Consider the following 21,461-nt stretch of genomic DNA (forward strand, 5'->3'; position numbering starts at 1 on the left):
TCTGCTCCTATAGCTACAAAGAGATATTTACAAATAGATAATTACAGAGAAAATAAGAGGAAAAATTACTTACTCCACTGTTAAGTGATTGTGTGTGTGGTGTTTGCTTAAACTGCACCGTTCGAACCTGCTGTGTCTGTGGTGTGGGTTGAGTTACAACCATCTGCTGCCTCAGTGATCCACCCAGCTGTGAAGTGTTCACTACTACTGGTTTGTTGCTGCTGTTATTAAGTCCTCCAACTGTTGAAACGACTTGTCCACCAGAGGTTATTATGCGGTTATTCATGGATCCCAGGGAAATGGAGTTCTGCTGAAATACAAAAAACATTAGTTCATACCAATTATGGTTGACCATCACTTTAATGACCTAGGTAGGAACCATCCTATAATTGCAGGTGCAAACCAAGACAAAAATATTCAGCATCCTGCTTTTGATCACCTTACCTTGGCGAGTAATGGTCAATGTATTTAAAACAATCATAAGCTTCCACAGTCATGTATACAAAAAACAAAGGAATACTGTCAAACGCCTTAAACAGAAATAAGCTAGAAGCGAGTCAGCTGAAAGGTAAAGAACTTGGAAACTTGGCAAAGCAAAGGTCAGAAAATTATGAAGAATTTGAAGTAGGAGTAAATTTAAAGAAGAATCAAGGACCCTAAGTAAACAGTAAATATAAATGCTTTATGCAAAAGGTTTCTGGCTCACCTGGTTTTGCTGGAGCACAACAAATTGGCCAAGGTTGCCCTTAATAACCTGGGGAGCCTCAGTAACAATTTGGTGTGAATTGTTGTCTCCCTCAGAAGAAACAGCAGCAAGCACAGCTGCTGTACCAGCTTCTCCTCCTGCTGATAACTCTTCACCAGCCATGGTGATTAGTTCACTCCCTTGTTGTAACATATCCATATCTCCTTTGACAAAATACAAACAAGTATAAGCACTATACCATCACATTATCTTTTGATATGCTGCACTATAACTCAAATTAGTGATGAATTTGTTATTAAAAACAAACCATGTCAAGAGCAAAATATAATCTATAACTCTCAAATCAACATCAAGCAATAACTTCCATGATAAAATGAGAAATCTGCTTGTGCTCCAAAAAAAAGTGAAAAGTGAATTTCAGGGGTTAGCTTGATCTTGAATATGGAGGAAGGTAAAGAAGAAAAAGGCACAATACTGTGACTGGAACAATGCACAAATAACCCATACACAGGAGAGATGATTATTATTATAATAAAAAAAGGGCTAACCCCACTAGAGTCATACAGCAAATAGGAGAGAGGAGCTTACAATTATGTTTCAGTCCGACTTGAACCATTTATAAAGTCACACTGGAGCAAAACATCATCATAAGCTTCTCTCTCCTATGCGAAGGCTATTTGTGCACAGAGGGAGGCGTTGGTCGTGAGTATGGTAAACTAGACGAGATGGCAAGAGGTTTTTAGGTAAGTGGAGACAGAGAGTGTAATGTTAACAGAGATAATATGTTTGATGAGAGTGGAAGTAATGTGTTTGATGTTAATGGATGTAGTGTGTCTGAAGAGGGAACAACTAAACCCATAAGGGCCATAGAGTGCTAGGGAATGGGAAGAGTAGGGAAGTAATCAGATTTGAGATGAGGAAGGGAAGGGCAGCTTCAATACACTGCATCAAATCGTTCACTATCATCTAGGTACCCCTCTTTAAGGAAGGGAAGGAAGAATTCCATGTAAATTTTGGAAAATTAAATATGGGGGCAGGAGAGTTGCTATATCCTTCCTTTGTGAACATATATTGTTTATTTTGGCTCACAGTCCAAGGAAACTGTAACCCCTTATACAGTGGAATCCTCTAGAGATCTGAACTCTGGCAGGTTACAATGTGATAATTGTAATTTAAACTATGTTAAGTGTTAGTTATTTGTTGCCATTTAAAAAATTTGTTTTAATCTATTTAGATGATTAAGATAAAAGTAGAAGCTAGCTACTAATGCAGCAGAGAAGTTTAGATTAAAACCTTATTATTACATTCATGGAGGAGCACTAAACCTGTAAGGGCCATACTGTGCCTGGGACATGAGACATTCAGATTTGATTCAAGGAAAGGGAGGGGAAGAGAAGGAAGCTCCACATTCTTTGGATCAAGTCCTACATTGGTACCAAGGGTATATACATTATAACATATCTCACCAATAACTTGTGTATGTTGTGTGAGAGCATCCACTTCCATGGGCTGGTGGTGGGATGTTTGGTGGTGTGTTTGTGACTCAAGATGTTCATGCTCATCCACACCTTCACCACCAGCCACCTCCACAATATTACCCACAGTTACCCCATCGGATATCAGCACCCCGCTTGTGTCAACAACCTGAAAAATAATAAATGGTGCAAGTTACTTTCACTATAGCAATACTGAAAAAAGTCTGCAAGATACACAGGAGGTTATACCAGTAATTAACATATATACATACATGGAGGAATGGTCTTTCATTACAAGATGCAATAAGTGGTTTCTTATTAAAAAAAAAATACATGACTGTGGAAGGTATCAATAGTTTCTGAAACAAGCCTCTTGAGGAATTCTATCAGGACATTCTGCCAAAGTTTATATGAAGTATTTCTAATAGTCATACAGCACTTTTCATTCTGACAGTATCAGAGAGACAGAATTTCCCAAATCTACACACCCATGGCTCAACCCTCTACTTCGGTCTTCCCCTTTCATATCCAGGCCAGACCTACTATCTAGAGTCATCCAAGAATCTTCCTTCAGAAACTAGCAACACCTTCCACATACAGTCAGGATATTAACCCTTAAACGGTCCAAACAGATCGACGTTCAAATTCGTAGTGCTACAAAAGTAGATTACTTTTTTTACATATTTTCAAATATAACAAAAAAAAAAAAAAATGTTGATAAAAGCTTTTTTTACACATTTTCACATGTAAAACAAAAAAAAAAATCTACATTTTTTTACATACTTTCAGATGTTGAAAAAACGTATATATACGTTTGGACCATTTAAGGGTTAAGAAGCAGTATCCATGGCATCACGGACAGAAACATAACTGAATATATTTCTTTTTTCCTTTCTTTTTGGGTCACCCTGCCTCGGTGGGAAACGGCTGACGTGTTAAAAAGAAAATAAGCACCACAGCTGATGTTCAGGGACTTACGCTCAACTGTATACTCTCAACACTGTGCTATAACAGCAATTGGAAGGACAATGAAAAGCTAAGAGATTAGCTTCATTCTACACCATGGACACCTAGACACAGTTCCAGGAAAATGTTTAGTAGTTATGACCCCAGGCCAGCCTCTTGTTCCCAGGGACACCTACACAACCAAGGAATTAGCAAGCAGACTCCAGAACAGGAACAAGTTGAAAACACACACAACGTTTTCACCCTTGCCTATGTTCTTTTGAGGATTAACTATAAATTTACGGTTACATTTCAACAGCCATTTAATAACCAGTCAGACCAGAGGATAGTAGTATCAGCTTTAGTCTTCACCAGACACACCCTTATACAGATACAGGATACAGAAATTTTCAAAGTGCCAAATCCCTTTTCCTTAGCAAAGTCACCAACTTGCTCACATGCTCATTCCACTAGCACCTCTCCTGCGACCCTCACTCTGCCTACAGTATATATGCTCACATGTTTCATGTAAAGTATTTTCTGGCATATAAGGCACATGACAAAAGCATCATAATGGTAAATCAGTAATAGTATTCAAGGACTAATGACCTTGATACTTTATGCTAAAGCATAACCCAGAGCCTACCCTTGACCCTGACCTTGAGCAAATAAGGTGCACGGTGATTTTCCAAGACTATTTGTGGGAAAAAAAGGCACACCTTATATGCCAGAAAATATGGTACTCTCTTTAGACATGAAGCAGCTTGGCTTCCCAACAAAACATTATCTTAATAGGGTGTCCATTCTGCATTTCTGTCTAAGTTTTGAAACCTGTCAGTATTTCATATCTCTTATGCGCACAGTAAAATGTAATTATGAGTGTGTGTGCCTTGACCATAAACTTTGCAACATCTATTAATATAAACAACACACTAATTATTAATATGTACATTAAAATTTATTACTCAAATTTATAATTCCATCAATCAGAAATTTTATTCACAAGAATACATCTGATAGAATGGATTGGAAAATATAACTTTGTAACTAAGAAAAACAATAATTCTCAAAAGTATTAATGTCAGTAAAAAATTAAATGCAAAATTTATGCAAATTACATTTTTTTACAAAATTCCCTATACAGTACTGTATTTACATGAATGGGAGTAGAATGTTTACTAACATGAGCATCGGTTGGTTCATCAAGAGCCTCAAAGTCTGCTGCAGCTTGTATGTTGAGTCCTACAAGGGCCTCTAGATCTTGTTGTGTCAGATGACTCGATAACTCTCCCAGGGCGGATGCATCGATAAACACAGTGTTTCCTGTTTCACCAACATCTCTGTCTGAATAAAGAGGTACTGAAATTAATGACTCTTACAGTAAATTAAATGTCGAAAACCTGCATCTACATGTGTTATGTTATTATTTATTACTTTTTTTTTTAACCTTTTTAAGATTACAGTAGAACCCCCGGATCCACTGATTTGGTATCCATGGTTTCAGTTATTCAGTTTACTGTGGCCCTAAAATAACCCTTAATTTTGCATAATAATGGACCCAAAGTGCAAAAGTAGAGAAGCTAGCAATTTTTCAAAGCCTAAGAGAAGCCATGAAGTGCTTTCCATCAGTAAAAAAGTGGTGATTCTCCACTTATTGTGAGTAATTTATCAATTAAACTTTATAATAGGTATATATAGGACTTATATATAAGGTTTGCTACTATCTGTGCTTTCGGTATCCACAGCAGGTCCATGGAATGTATCCTCCGCAGATACGGGGGGCCCTACTGTATTGGTACAGTACATGATTTATATCAGATGAACTTTTTTGGTGTATGTATTTGCGAAACTGATATCTAGTAAAATTGTGTGTGCATGCTTCATGCCCTAGCAAACAGGTTATTTAGAAAGAAAATGAGCATCATGCGAAGAGACTAATGATGCTACGTATCATATTAAAGTACGTATTTCCGACCGGGGATACCTTACCTTTGATGAGTTTCAAGAGTCTTTCTACTCTCGGAGCCCGGCCATGGGTCAGGTTCATAGAAATATTTAGGAATATTTACAAGTATCCTAGGTAGTAGGTTGGTACACAGCAACCGCCCAGGGAGGTACTACCGTCCTGCCAAGTGAGTGTAAAACAAAAGCCTGTAATTGTTTTACATGATGGTAGGATTGCTGGTGTCCTTTTTTCTGTCTCATGAACATGCAAGATTTCAGGTACGTCTTGCTACTTCTACTTACACTTAGGTCACACTACACATACATGTACAAGCATATATATACATACCCCTCTGAGTTTTCTTCTATTTTCTTTCTAGTTCTTGTTCTTGTTTATTTTCTCTTATCTCCCGATGAAAATAAATGGTATAAAATACTGACACAAAGGAAACATAAACACATATGCAGTTTAATGTGATCCTTTATTGACAACGTTTTGCCCACACAGTGGGCTTTTCCAAGTCACAAACAGATGTGTTTGTGACTTGGAAAAGCCCACTGTGTGGGCAAAACGTTGTCAATAAAGGATCACATTAAACTGCATGTGTGTTTATGTTTCCATTCTCTTATCTCCATGGGGAAGTTGAACAGAATTCTTCCTCCGTAAGCCATGCGTGTTGTAAGAGACGACTAAAATGCCGGGAGCAAGGGGCTAGTAACCCCTTCTCCTGTATATATTACTAAATGTAAAAGGAGAAACTTTCGTTTTTCCTTTTGGGCCACCCCGCCTCGGTGGGATACGGCCGGTGTGTTGAAAGAAAGATTTACAAGTATACATCATACTGATAAATAAAATGTATCAAATGAGAAACAAGTGTCAGACCTCCTGGCAAATTAAATTAAAATAAAAACTTTGATTTCTACAGAATATACTGCATGAGAAAGTTACAACAGATAGGTCTGCAGCTTGTTTGATTACAGATTAGTTACAAATATGAGAATACATAATCTAGTATATTCTAAGAAAAGCTTCCATGTTATGTGAAGCATTTGAAACAAGTGTCATGACTTAATATGTTGCTCTATGTATGGATATCACTACCATTATGTTGCATGAAGTAACACTAAACAGCAAATAATGTGATGTTAGTGGTGATATGTACAACACTATTTCAGCCTGATGAATACAGTTAACAAAAATGTGCAGAATTAATAGAAACATGCCAGGTACCTCCCAGTGTCAAATGTGTACACGAAGTTCCTTCGCGCAAGAAACATTGTTTTTAATGATATAATTAACGAAAATCAGCTAATTAATACATACTTTTTGAGGAAAATGTTGAGTACGAGGCATACAGGAAAATGTGGCAAATGTGGTTCTCGACACCTGTGCGATAGGTATATCAATGATTTGTAATTTCATGGCAAAGATATTTTGTTGCTTTTATCTTGTTCAGGGGATTGCTGCAGAATAAAATGCATAAAATCAAAATCAATGTGTATATTTTCACAGTTCAATAGCAAAGAAAGATGAGTTCCAATTGTTATTCTACTCCCAGAGCTCAGCCATGGGAAAGACTCGTCTGGTGCTTGCCTGATCGACCAAAGTGTTGCTCCTGATGGTCCGCTATCCCACATATCCATCACAGCCTAGCTGATCTGGCATAGTAAACCTATTGTATGTTTTGATAAAAGAACCAATTTTGGTACAAATGTAGACCACTACAGTGGACCCCCGCATAACGATCACCTCCCAATGCGACCAATTATGTAAGTGTATTTATGTAAATGCGTTGGTACGTGTATGTTTGGGGGTCTGAAATGGACTAATCTACTTCACAATATTCCTTATGGGAACAAATTCAGTCAGTAATGGCACCTGAACAAACTTCTGGAATGAAAAAATATCGTTAACCGGGGGTCCACTGTATATAGCAAGCAAATTCAATCAGTTTTCAGAGCTGGCAAATGCAGAGCCCAAAATGACTTCAGGCTGGGAAAGTTGACATGAAAATATTTCTGAAGACTGTGTAAAGATATTTACAAGGAGTTAACCCTTTCACTGTCATTACCCCCAAAATTACCCCTTTGACTGTCGCAACCCCAAATCCTGAGCCGTCTCCTGGTGTCGCAAAATAATTGAAAAAAAAAAATTTCTTGTGAAATGATAGAGAATCTTTTCCTGATGGTAATGACACCAAAAGTATGAAATTTGGTGGAAAACTTAAGGAATTACAGTCTCGCGAAGTTAGTGACCTCAGTGATATTTACAAACCGGCAATTTCGCCCACTTTGAGCCCTATTTTCGGCTAATTCCATTGTTCCCATCGACCAAACTCATAGCTACAAGAAACTGCCCATTTACCGATTTCAACTACTCAATAAAGTAGTCAGAAATTGGCAATTTGGCCAATTTCACGCAAATTAAAAAATATGCCAATTTCAAAATAGGGTCCAGAATGAACAATGCAGACATTCCTGGCTCTAAAATAACATTTTATTTGTTCATCAGTCACATCTCCAGGCCCCTCTGATATTACTCTTGCTTTCTATTCCGAATTTTTACTCAAGCAAAAATTAGAAGATTTACTGTTATGCAGACTACTGCAATATTGTAATGATTGTATAAATAATGTCAACCCATTCACGACTGCATATTATAATGGCTAGCTGGACATTTATTGCACAATTTATTGCACATTTGTTTACTCTTGAACATCACCAAAAATCAAACATTTCCCCTACTTTGAGCTCCATTTCAAGGTCCTTTACATAGTAAAACCAATCAAAATCACCTCCATTTCTATATGTTTTCCATTCTATCAAAGGTGACCACGAAAACGAGAATATAACCATAAAAACTATACGAAAATACACCTCAAAGTCAGCATTTTAATCCCAAAACACAGTCGGAGTTTTTTTCCCTCATTATGCACTGCTTGCTGCAGGATTCTTTTTTTTATACTTCACACACTGACCACACAGACCCATTCTCTCACATGTGGGCCTACCAGCTTTCTCCCACTTGATTTGAAGCGGCTAGAATTTTTGAGTATATAAACGTCCAACATATTGGCTTGTAAGACGTATATGTACGACCAAAACAGTCAAAGGGTTAAAAAGGCTCACAGTGTGGTGATTTAATAAAATGATCTGAAATATAGTAGGGAATCTTTTTCTGAAGGTAATGACACCAATAATGAATAATGTGAAATTTAATGGAAAACTTACAGAATTACATGCCAGTAATGAGATTAATGTTAACTACTGGTAATGGGATTTAAGTTACATGTTGAATTTGGCCTCAAAGTATTTTTGGAGGCAAAGGTACAAGAACTACCTGCTACACTCTCTGCATACCTGCTACGTTCCTTGCATGCCTGCTACACACCCTGCATGCCTACTACACTCCCTGCATGCCTGCTACACTCCCTGCATGTCTGCTACACTCCCTGCATGCCTGCTACACTCCCTTCATGCCTGCTAAACTTCCTGCATGCCTGCTAGACTTCCTACATGCCCGCTACACTTCCTGCATGTCTGCTACACTCCCTGCATGCCCGCTACACTCACTGCATGCTGGTTACACTCCCTGCATGCCTGTTACACTCCCTGCATGTCTGTTACACTCCTTGCATGCCTGCTACCCTCCCTCCCTGCCTGTTACACTTCCTGCATGTCTTCTACACTCCCAGCATGCCTGCTACACTTCCTGCATGTCTGCTACACTTCCTGCATGTCTGCTACACTCCCTGTATGCCTGCTACACTCCCTACATGTCTGCTACACTCCCTGCATGCCTGTTACACTTCATGCATGTCTGCTACACTCCCTGCATGCCTGTTATACTCCCTGCATGGCTGCTACACTCCCTGCATGAGATTAGTGGTCACTATATTACTCTCTCCAATCACAGTTCTGTGGTCAGGATGTCAATTGTGTAAGCACGTCCCTTCTCAGACACACACAACCATGCTTTAGAGTTCAGCCTTCTGTTTTGCACTTGCAACATTACACACAACCCTTCATGAATTTGCATGTCACAAGCTCATAGCAGGTGTGAGCTGCCTCTGACAGTCCTTGTTCAGTAGGGCTCATACAGCCCCTCAATCTTCTTGGTCCAGCCCTAGTTGACTGGGGATGGGAAGACAGTTCAGATCCTTGTATCAGAGTGGGATCCCATACATGGTTTTCCTGGTAGGCTGCCATCTTGACATGCTCATTCAAGCTGCCTTTGTTGGGCAAGGGGATCAGCTGCACATTGTTAATATTATTATTATTGCAATCAAAACTAAGTGCTAAACCCACAAGGGTCATACAGTGCTAGCTGCAATTATATTTTACCAATGTCTGTGTATGTCCTGATTCTGTTACATAGGAGAATAACAAACCTCTTGACGGTGTGCATGACATCAGGTACGTCACTTGGTGCTGAGGATAGCCATTAGTGCCTTTATCAGTTCTGGCAGCACACTTCAAGACTGCCCAGGCGGTTATCTTACCATGTCCAGCAAAACAGGAAACTGTCATATCCTGTCAGAGGGTGAAATACTGGAGGTGTTCAAGCCTTCTCAGGTCCCAGGTCAACTTTTATCTCATGGGCTGCCTAGTACTGATAATTCTAGCCAGTTCTAAATGCTAGCAAGAGTTTATCTTCTGGTTACATTCTTTGGGCCACTGACAGCATCACAACACCTATCAACAATCCAAATAATAATAATAATAATAATAATAATAATAATAATAATAATAATAATAATCTTTATTTCTATAAGTATATATACAGTCGAACCTTGGTTTTCGTCACTAATGTTCCAGACAGTCTGATGAAAACTAAATTCAACAAAAACAGAAGCAATATTTCCAATAAGAAATACAGTAATGTAAATCCAATTAATCCATTCCAGACACCCAAAAGTATTAACAAAAAATACATTTTATAGAGAATAACTATAGTTTTACATATAGAAAACAATGAGAAATAAATATAAAGGATTAATGAAATGGATAAATGAACATTTAACATCACTTTTACCTTTATTGAAGATTCTTGTTGGCGTATGGAAGGCGGCGAGGAGAGGCTACTGTTTGGAAGGGAAATCCCCTTCCATAAAGACTTCAGGTATAAAGTCCCTATCCAGGGTTACTTCCCTTCTTTGTCTTTTACTGGCACTAGGACCAGTTTGAGAGTCACTGTACCCATAGCACAAAAAATCTGTCCAGAGGTGCGTTTCTGGCGTCTCTTTATGATTTGCCTAATATGGGACAAGGCATTGTCATTGAACATGTTGTAGACACGGCTTGCAACAGCTCTGTAAGGGTGATATTTCTCCACAAAACTTTGCAACTCACTAGACTTTGCACACATGTCCTTAACCCCTTCAGGGTCCAAGGCCCAAATCTGAAGTGGTGCCCCAGTGTCCAAGAATTTAAAAAAAAAAAATTTGTTATTTTTTCTTATGAAATGGTAGAGAATCTTTTTGTGAAGGTAATAAAACAAAAAGTACGAAATTTGATGGAAAATTGACGAAATTATGCTCTCGCAAATTTTGATGTGTCAGTGATATTTACGAATCGGCGATTTTGCCGACTTTGACTCCCATTTTAGGCCAATTACATTATTCCAATCAACCAAATTCTTAGCTACTTCACTAGTATGTCTTCTATTCTATCGATTGAGCACAAGAAATCGCCAAATTAACTGTTTCAACTACAAAATAAAGTGATCGGAAATTGTTAATTTGACCAATTTAACACAAAATTCAAAATATTCCAATTTCAAAATAGGGTCCAGAATAAACAATGCAGGTATTCCTGGAACTAAACTAACATTTCCTCTGTTCATTAGTTACGTTTTGAAGCTTTACAAATAAATTCCATTTTGATTTTTTATTCACATAATGAATTATTATTCACACCAAAAAATAGAAGATTTACTGTTATGCAATACTGTAATAATTGTATAAATATCATCACCATATTTGTGAATGCATATTAGACCCACCAGCTGGCGTGTATTAGACGTGTGGGGTCGTTTGTTTACTCTTGAATATCGGCAAAAATTTAACATTTCTGCTACTTTGAGCTCAGTTTCAAGCCATTTCCAGTGCTAAAATCAATCAAAATCATCTCTATTTCTGTAATATGTCTTCCATTCTATCAAATGAGACCAAGAAATCGCAAATAGAACTATAAAAAACATATGAAAAAACACTGCAAATTCGCTGTTTTAATCGAAAAATCATGATTTCAGTTTTTTTCTCTCATTATACACAGCGTGCTGCAGGATCTGTTTTATGTGGTGCACACATACCACATAGATGTATTCTCTCATATCTAGGCCCAAATGTACCGCTCACAGTTGATCAGAGTGAGCTGAGCTCATGACGTAGATCTATGGTTTGGACCCTGAACGTAAAGCCGTAGATCTACGGGACGGACCCTCAAAGGGTTAATCACTGAAGAAGGCACATTCTTCCCTCTCTTCCTCCTCCTCCTCCTCCGAAGCAATTCTATCGTGTTTCTCACCTTCTTTATGAGAGGGGTGACACTCGGAACTTTCTCTTGCCCCATGATGGCTTATTTAGCAGTTGCACTCAATAAACAAGCACAAAAAACAGTGGATTATGAAATGTTTCGTATGAACAAGCAGGGTAATGTTCACTCACCGAGAAACAAAGCCAGACTGACTCAATGCGTGCATGGGATGCTTTGTGTGGATGCAGGCAGGCGAACACGTTTGGTACGGCAGACGAAAACTGAGGTGATGAACGAAAACTGTGACAAAATTTTGACGAAAACAGTCATCAAAAACTGAATTCGACAAAAACTAGGGTAAACGAAAACCAAGATTCCACTGTACAATGTATACAGACCTAGCTGACATCAGTGACATACTACTTTACAGAAAGCCTTGTTATGCAGAGCATTTCAGGCAAATTAGGTCAATTTTGTCCCCAGGATGCAACCCACATCAGTTGGCTATCACCCAGGTGCTTATTTTACTGTTAGGTGAAGAGAGACAGCAGGTGTCTTAAGGAAATATGCCCCAAAGTTTCCACCTATACTGGGGATCAAACCATGGATCTCAATGTGTGAGCTGAGTGCACTAGCAACAGAACTTGTTCAGCATTTCTATATTATCTGTCCCCCTCTACCTCATTCCTATGACTTTCCTACCTTTACCTTTGATGAGTTTCAAGAGTCTTTCTACTCTTAAACCTGATATTTCCCTATTATTATTACAGCCAAAAACCTACAAAGGTTGACATTCCTGTACACCCTATCATTTCCTCTAGAGGAAAGGGTGTTTACCAGTGACCTAGCTTGAGGCCAGGTTGACTGCCTGGTCAACCAACCTGTTTGTGCTAGATACTTGCAGGCCCTCATTGCCATCACAACCCAGTTAATTTGGTACATGCAGCAGGAAGCTGTCCAGCTTTCTTGAAAACTTCTGTCTTTATTCAGACAGTATTTCTGATATCAGCTGGTATAGTATACTGGAAAAGTCTTGGTCCATGGATGTTAATGCACTTCTCTTACTGTACCCATGACCCACTCACTGCTCTTCCTTTGGTTTATTCCACACTTTCTCCCATATCTTTCACTTCAGTAAGAATAATAATAATAATAAAAAGTAAGAGTAAAAAATAATAATTTTATTAAATTCATTATACATAAATACGGTGTAAGTACGTACAAGAATTTGAAAGCCCATAGTATGCACATTTTTGGCAAACTTAGACTAGATTATAACACTGAAAGACTATATAGTTGAAGGGTTTTTTATGCTTGCATTTAGTATAAGGTACTGCCATACAATTAAAAATATTAGTTAAGAAACAAACTGCAGAATGCAGAGTATCTATCAGGCATCTCTCTTCTTCATCCTTGAGAATAACCCCAACAGCTTTGATGTTTTACTGATATTATTCACGCAGTATATGTATGACCTATGTTATCTCGCCTGCCTTGAAAGGCACTGTGAAAACAGAACAATGTACAGGTCATGAAAGCATAAGTGATTTGAAAAGGGTTGCTTCTCTAAATCCACCCCATCACCTTCCTGGCCTTTGCTGCATTTGTCTTATTGTGTTATCCAAATGAGAGTTCTTCTGATACAATTATTCATAAGTCTTCTGCCTGTTCCTTATATTTAATGAAGTGATCTGCCTGCATTCTCTATACTGTAATCATTCTTCTCACACCTAAACAATTTAAACTTGTCACCAGTGAACATTTAATTGCTTTCATCTGCTCATTGAAGACTTTGTGAGATGAGTCTTTAGAACATGATGACTGCCTAGTTATTCATCCATATCTGCCTGCCATTACTAACATTATCTGTGAATGAGGGATATCAACATTCGCCCATCTCGATGACATCCTTGAATTGGATCTTTACTTCTCCTTACATCACAGGTTTTCCTGATGGCTCTTCTTACATTCTACACAGCAGACATAGTAGTCATCCACTTACTAATAACTAGTGTCCAGAATATTTTCCTTCACAATTTTGTAAAGATCAGAAATGAAAACCGATAGAATTTTGTACAATATTATATTATTATATTTAGAGGAAGTACTAAACCCACAGGGATCATATAGAACTTGGGGAATGCAAGGTAATCAGGTTCGATCCAAAGAAGAGGAGAACAGGTCTATTTCATTGACACAAGAGACACTCACTGGCATCAAGGAACCTCCCTCGAGGGGACAAAATTTTGTAGTACCAAAGTATGAAGACTCAGCATGATTTTTAAACTGATTAATTTCCACTTCTTTCTATCGTCCAATTCACACCTGCCATATGGTGTTGAATAACATACATGTTTAGCACTTTCCGTGGATATAATACAGTAATAATAAACTTTTCAGTGGGTATGAAGCTTCTTTCTGGTACTCTCCTAGAAAATTAGCCAGTTTCACCAGCACTCAACAAACCCTGTGATATACCTTTGAAGGATTTCAAGAGCTTTCCTACTGCTGCAGCCCAGCCCCGGGCCAGGTTTGTCTGGTATATGCCTGATCACTCAGGATGTAGCTGTTGGCATCCCACTGGCCCACATATCCATCTCAGCCTAGTTGATCCAGCACTTGGTGGAGGTATTTGTCTAGCTTTCTCTTGAAGACTTTTACACTTCTTCCAGCAGTGTTCTAATATCTTCTAGTAGAGTGGTGAATAGACTGGTCCCACGGATGTTGCTACTCTAAACCACCACTTAAAAACCCACCAGTATTGCACTCCGACTCTTGACTCCCAAACTCTACAATAAAACTTACCAGTACTATCTATTTAATCATATCTTAAATAAGGGTCACACCTACCAGTCTTTATTATAATTGAATGTGAACAATTAATGAGAACATACCTAAACCAAAACCATCAAAGCTGAGCATGTTTACACAATACAAGGAAGGATAAAATATGAATGAGAAGTGCGAAGATGGTAAGAGCCATACAGCATCTGATAAATGGAAGGTAATCAGGTTAGATCTGAAGGGAAGAGGAGCTCCCATTCCTTGGATCTTGAGCCATTCACCTGCATCAAGGCACCTTCCCGTGAAAGGGTATGGAGGAGATTTGGCAACATGCATCTTTTTTTTTCACCCAATTCTAGTGTTCCTATACAAATGTGAATCATATGAATACTCTCTGAACTTGGCAATAATATCCAATAATAATAATAATGATCTTTTATTTCTACAAGTACATGTACAATGTATACAGGCCTAACTGACAACAATGATGTACTACTATACAAAAAGCCCCTTATTATACAGAGCATTTCAGCCAAATTAGGTCAAATTTGTCCCCAGGATGAAACCCACACCAGATGTGTAACATATGATGTAACCTCAAGATCAGCGCTATAAGAGCTGATGTAATTTCAGTCAGTAAAAACATCACACAGACTGAAGATTTTGTTAATTTTCTCCATGAATATATATGCTTCACTTAGCCTTTCATTATTATTAAATTAAGGTAATCTGTTCTTTTGATTAGACTAATTCTCTGTATGCATGTGATTAGGCCAAAGTTGAGAAAACTGAAGAAAATAGCAAGACATATTCAAATACAAACTGGATGGAAAATATTATTTTTAAATAGCTGGATTTTCCAAAAACTGCATTTTTTTGTAAGTAAATTATCAGTTTCCTCCACTTATATGACAATAATAATGTTAATAAAAAATGTCATTAACTGAACAATACATGTACTGCATTTCACTTACATAGCAACTAAATCTTTTCAACAATGCCACATGAAACAAAGCCCTGCACTATATTTCAGCATGTAAGTGAATTTCACAGTTCACAATTAAATTTATACTCACAAAAAATTGAAGTCTGGAGCTCTGAAAAAATTAGGATGATTTTATTAATCTTGGAAGAGTGGAATTAAAAAAAAAAAAAAAAAGGAGGGTTTTTGACCTCCCAAGCAAGATATTACATGAAAGATTTGAAATTATGATTTGCATATAATCAGCAGTATTTTACATATTTATGGTTTTTGTTCATTATTAATTGTGAATATCAAAGAGGTATTTTTTTTCTTGTAGGTTCTTGTGGTTTGTAATGGGAAACCCCTCCCCTCACCATGAAATTAAAACAATGTTATACTGACTTTAAATGAAATAGCTTGATACATACATTAAAAATTAACTTTCAAAATTTACTATGTTTACATCAGTTCAGTGTATGTGAGGTTGATACATGTATATAAACCCATTCAACCAAGAATACAGTACTTTACTGCATTATTTTACCATACATAAAATAAAATAATTTCAAACTGAGATCATTTATCCTAAAATTTAACCCGTAAATGGTCCAAACTTATACACGTATATACGTTCTCTCGCGTAGTGCCCCAAATTTTTTGAGAAAAAAAAAAATCGTTTTTTTTGTAATAGGAAAAGAGCCTATGGTACCCAGGCATCCCCAATTATTTTAATATGGCACACAGTGAGTGCACTCACCCATTCTCTCATGTCTAGGCAACTCAGGCTTATTGTGGCAATGTTGAATGTATGACAAATAAAACGTATATATACGTTTGGGGCACTAGCGGTAAAAAGTATATATATGTTTGGACCATTTACAGGTTAATGCCAATATCTGATATACATAATACAGAATAATAAACTAATACAGTACAGTAGAACCCTGGTTAGAGGCCATCACGGAAATCAGCCAATTCGGAAATCGAGCACTTTTATTGGCGAAATTTTGCTCCAGATATCGGCCATGCTCTCAGATATAGGCCATATGAGGTGCATCACCACCGACTGGTGACGCTCTTCCTCATACATATCACATGCAGTCTGCGCATCTCTCTCGTTGGATTAAGAATACTTCGCGGCTTTATCCATTGTTTCTGGTGTTTTTTTGTCAATTGTAACTGCAAAGTAACCATGGGCCCAAAGAAAGTTCCTAGTAAAGTTCCTTTGGTAAAGAAAGTGAGAAACATGATGGAATTTAAGAAAGAAGTTGTTGAAAAGTACGAGAGTGGTGTTCAAGTGATAGAACTTGACAGGATGTATGGGAAATCCAAATCAACAATCACTTCCATCATGGCAAAGAAAGTAGAAATCAAGGAAGCTAATGTTGCAAAAGGGAGTGTAGCAGGGAGGCAGGGAGTATAGCAGGGAAACAGGGAGCATAGCAGGGAGGCAGGAAGTAGCAGGGAGTGTAGGAGGAAGGCAGGGAGTGGAGCAGGCATGCTGGGAGTGTAGCATGGAGGGAGGGAGTGTAGCAGGGAGGCAGGGAGTGTAGCAGGCAGGCAGGGAGTGTAGTAGGGAGGCAGGATGTAGCAGGGAGTGTAGGAGGAAGGCAGGGAGTGTAGCAGGCATGCAGGGAGTGTAGCAGGGAGGCAGGGAGTGTAGCAGGCAGGCAGGGAGTGTAGTAGGGAGGCAGGGTGTAGCAGGGAGTGTAGGAGGAAAGCAGGGAGTGTAGCAGGCATGCAGGGAGTGTAGCAGGGAGGCTGGGAGTGTGACATGCGGGGAGTGTAGCATGGAGGGATGGAGTGTAACAGGGAGTGTAGCAGGTAGGCAGAGTGTAGTAGGGAGGCAGAGAGTGTAGTAGGGAGGCAGAGAGTGTAGTAGGGAGGCAGAGTGTGTAGTAGGGAGGCAGAGAGTGTAGTAGGGAGGCAGAGAGTGTAGTAGGGAGGCAGAGAGTGTAGTGGGGAGGCAGAAAGTGTAGTAGGGAGGTAGGGTGTAGCAGGGAGTGTAGTAGGAAGGCAGGGAGTGTAGCAGGTATGCAGGGAGTATAGCAGGCAGGGAGGGAAATAACCCTAGAGAGGGCTTTGATACCTGAAGTCCTTATGGAGGGGGAGTCCCCTTCCAAACAATAATCAGTCCTCCCTCTCTCCTCCCCTGTCTTCCATAATCCAAAAAGTCTTTTCAATAAAGGTATGTAATAGTGATTTAAATGTTTATTTATTTATTTTATTTAGTTCTCATTGTTTTTTGTATGTAAAACTATAGTTAATGTCTGGAATGGATTAATTGTAGTATTTACATTATTTCTTATGGGAAATATTGATTCAGTTTTAGGCCATTTCAGATTTAGGCCAACCTTCTGGAATGGATTATGGCTTATAACCAGGGTTCCATTGTATATACCAATTGTGACTCAATACCTGTGAACCAATATCAGACATTTTTTTTTTTTAGAATTAAACAAAGAAAAAAAATATGTATAGTCCTCAATGCCCCTTTCTGAAGTGGGGGTTCAAGTCAAGCCAAACTCAGCCATCAAACTATATCTCAGACTCAATGGAACATCACAAACATCCTGAATATAGGCAAGTAATAGAGATACAGTAATAAGATCCTAAGAGGGATGAAAGCCATACAGTTGTGCACAGAGCTCATAATTTAAAACAAGAAGTTTTATTTTCAGGCTCTAACTCTCACCAAAACAAAATAGCCAATGTTAATAAGTCAATACAATATCTAAGAAGGGTGACAAACAGGAGGCTTAGAGACCAGTAAGCATATACATATGACATTTAAGGAGGGGACTCCTCATCAACCACTAACAATCTGCAGATACCTACCTGCCTCACGAACATCTGAGTTTCATAACAAGGCAATAGAAATCCAGGAGGGAGAGAGAGAAGGACAGGAAGACTTTTCTTGGACTGTCAAAAGAGGGGATTTGACACTCATTTGTTTTCATTCATTCACTCATCCTTCCCCCCCCCCACACATTCACTCATCATCTCTCTCTTTCTCACTATTTTGGTTTAGCGCTTCTTTTTGATTATAATAATAATAATCTTTCTCACTCTCCTTCCTCTCTGATTACCTATTTCTACTTACAGCAACAGTTATCAGTAGTATATACCATATATTACTCCTATTGGATGTATTCCAGTATTTTACAACCGTGTGAGAAACTTTGTTTCAGCCTTTAAAAAATCTTTATCTTATTGCATTCTTTTAAGATCTTATGATTCTGACTTTCTTAAACCAATTTTTTTATAACTCTTAAAAGCATAATCCGATTTTGGACTACTGTACAAAGTGATTTTTTTTAGTAGAGCATTTATTCATCCATCTATTGGAAGGTTCTTTCATAGTTTGCCAGTGTAGCCTATGTTTTCCTCATGTAAACCACACAACAACCAAATTCTGTAAATTCAACATTGTAATCTTTATAGAGAATAAACTTTGAATTTGAATTGAATTTGAATTTGAATGATTGCACTTATCATTTCAAATCCTCAAGTAACAAGGTCTCATTTACGATAACACTGTTTACTGTGTATATATTTTTTCCACCCATTCACTTGGGTTATTCATTACCAATAGTTTGGCCACACACAGGTCAGGCTGTGATTGTGAATATAGAGGACCAAACCTACCTCTTACCCTCCCCAGTCCTTGCTCTGAACAATTTCTGTGCATTTAGTGCTTCATAAAATAAGATTTGTTCAGACTTTTAACCTAATGGCTTAGGCAACCAGGATAACCCAAGAGTCAGTGAATCATCAAGGACTGTCTTATTTCCATTGTGGTCCTTCAATCTTGTCCCCCAGGATGCGACCCACACCAGTCGACTAATACCTACTTACTGCTAGGTGAACAGGGACAGCAGGTGTAAGGAAACATGATTGTTCAATATCATTACCACTTCTTGTTTTATCTATCTTTTCATATCTATTTCTTATCATACTGTCAAATGTATCACCATATGAGAAAAAAAATGCATTTGCAGAATATGTTTATGTTTGAGTCTCTGTTTAAGCATCACAAAGGATTGGGATAAGTAATGTTTTTATGCAAACTTGGCTACTTTAGACACAATGTGTTGACAACAAATTAAGACACAATGAGGTGACAGACACATGCAATTACAAATTATAGGCACAAAATGTAGCAACAGCACACAAGTAATGTCATAACAAACATTATAGTGACAAGTATAGATACAATGTGGTTACAACAAATAGACAAACAACATGGTGACAACACAAAGATAGAGAATATGATGACATTACAGACACAAACAATGACAACTGAAAGACACAAAGAATATGGTGACAACATAAAGACAAACAATGAAGTGACAACAAATAAACCACCAATATGATGGCAAGACAAACAATGACTTGACTATAGCTCATAGAATTAACAAAGAATCAGTAAATAAAAGGAATTATATAATCCCTACTAAAGATGGAAGGTATATAATCTAAATAATCTTACTTAAGCATTAAAGGTTTAAAATTCCATAAAAACACCACCAGGAAAGAAGTATTCTCATGAGTTTCAACTGAGATGTAACTAACCTTGTCTGACTTTTTTGGGTTATGCTGGGTAATCTACACATATGCAGATATGTATGATAATTTATGTGACCGTATTTGTGTGTACCCATACCTGAACAAACTTACTAACTGTATCATTACAAGCAAAACTAAGCGCTAAACCCATAAGGGTCATACAGCTTAAGATGCAATATCCTAGGTTAAGTCATCATAAAATGTCTCTTTCGTATGTCAATAATAACTATATGATATATTCCATCACTCAATTATAGATAGATTTTACTTGACATTAAAGTTTTTAATACATATGTACACGACTTTGTCTGAACAGAGAGCTAGAGAGTAAAACTTATTATCCTTGATCCAAATTAGATTTTGGGAGGATAACTTGGCAGAAGCCCTTGGAATATGAGCTCTCACCATGTAAAGAGGTGGATAAGGAGTGAGAGAGAGAGGGCCATGCCCTGGCCGGCAGCCTAGTAGGCCTACACTCGACAGGCTCCTCCATCAACACTTGGAAGACGCGCCCCCATTAGGCCGACGGCCCCACACCTACACTACCCTCCATATCATCCCTATTTTCTCCTCTCCTGGCCTCTTGCACACCCTCCTACACGCTCCCCACCACTGATGATGCTGAATGGTTTCTTGAAATCCCCATTTGTACCTCCTCAAGAAGCCCAGAGGCTAAAAATACGTAGATTAAGAGGTTTGTTTTCATTGATTATCTCTATTTTAGGTGGTGTTGACACGGGCGGGGGCCGCCTTTACCTCGCCTTCTCTCCTTCAATTCAGGCGGAAAATACACTACTCTGAGGGATTGTTTTACAGCTAGGCCTTAGCTCGGCGGCACTCATGCATCCCACCCCACCAAACGCTCCGGGGACGGCACTTACCGGGGTTATTATGTGGCATTTTGAGAGAGTTCAAACTCACGCGCCCACCATTACAATCCCATAGTGCCTTGCTGGTGCGCACTCACCACATCTGCCACATCTACCACAACACCCTCTTATCTAGCGCTATTTTCGCGCCTTCTTCATACTCCCTGCTCAACTTTAAACCTCTAAAATTATTTAAACGCCTCAGTCTTCCCCGCCGCTAACTCAGAAAACAAAAACTACAGAAAATCACAGTGATGTTAATCATAAATGTGGCATTTTAAATTCCAGTCCCGCCATCTCCATTCAAGACGTGAACTTCCGCCAAAAACATTCGAGGCCATTTACGCCAAGGATTAATTTATCCTTGATCGTCTGTTATGCCCATTATAGCCAAATATAATCAATGAGCGCATTACGCGCTAATTTAGAGGATTTACTCTTTCCAAGAAAAGACTGAGAGAGGAACCGCAAATTTTCATAGTAAATTTATTTGTAGTCACGGGACTGAGCAACCTGCATAAGATCCTTCATTACGAAATTTAAAAATTATTCAAGTATAATGTTTTGACAATAAAACTTGCTTATACTTTTTTTAAAGTAATAATAAAAAGAGATTTTTAATATTTTACTCAATCTTTTATTTATCTTGATATGATGTAAGAAATCTACCATAGTTTTTCGTTTTAGTGTTTATGTTTTGATAGATAAAGTTAAATTAGCTAAGATTT

At 38.2% G+C, this 21,461-nt stretch overlaps 1 protein-coding gene across 6 annotated transcripts in view; it reads right to left on the reverse strand.

The window, feature by feature from the left end:
* Nucleotides 1–20,851, reverse strand: part of LOC128692370 (protein lin-54 homolog) — a 78,828-nt gene extending 57,977 nt beyond the window's left edge. For 2 of the 6 annotated variants that reach the window (XM_053781513.2, XM_053781514.2), the window contains exons 1-7: nt 20,270–20,287; nt 15,408–15,428; nt 9,462–9,603; nt 4,310–4,470; nt 2,173–2,350; nt 707–909; nt 74–307 (exon numbers count right to left, since the gene is read on the reverse strand). In XM_053781513.2, coding sequence (XP_053637488.1) covers nt 74–307; nt 707–909; nt 2,173–2,350; nt 4,310–4,470; nt 9,462–9,603; nt 15,408–15,428; nt 20,270–20,272 — 942 coding nt within the window. In that variant the 5' untranslated portion in view covers nt 20,273–20,287. Of the gene's footprint in view, nt 1–73; nt 311–706; nt 910–2,172; nt 2,351–4,309; nt 4,471–9,461; nt 9,604–15,407; nt 15,429–20,269; nt 20,677–20,745 lie in introns of those variants that run through there. The other 4 variants (XM_053781515.2, XM_053781518.2, XM_053781516.2 and 1 more) reach the window with 4 other exon arrangements.
* Between the last annotated feature and the right edge of the window lie 610 nt (nt 20,852–21,461).

Source organism: Cherax quadricarinatus, chromosome 53 (assembly GCF_038502225.1).
Source record: "Cherax quadricarinatus isolate ZL_2023a chromosome 53, ASM3850222v1, whole genome shotgun sequence".
NCBI lineage: Eukaryota > Metazoa > Arthropoda > Malacostraca > Decapoda > Parastacidae > Cherax > Cherax quadricarinatus.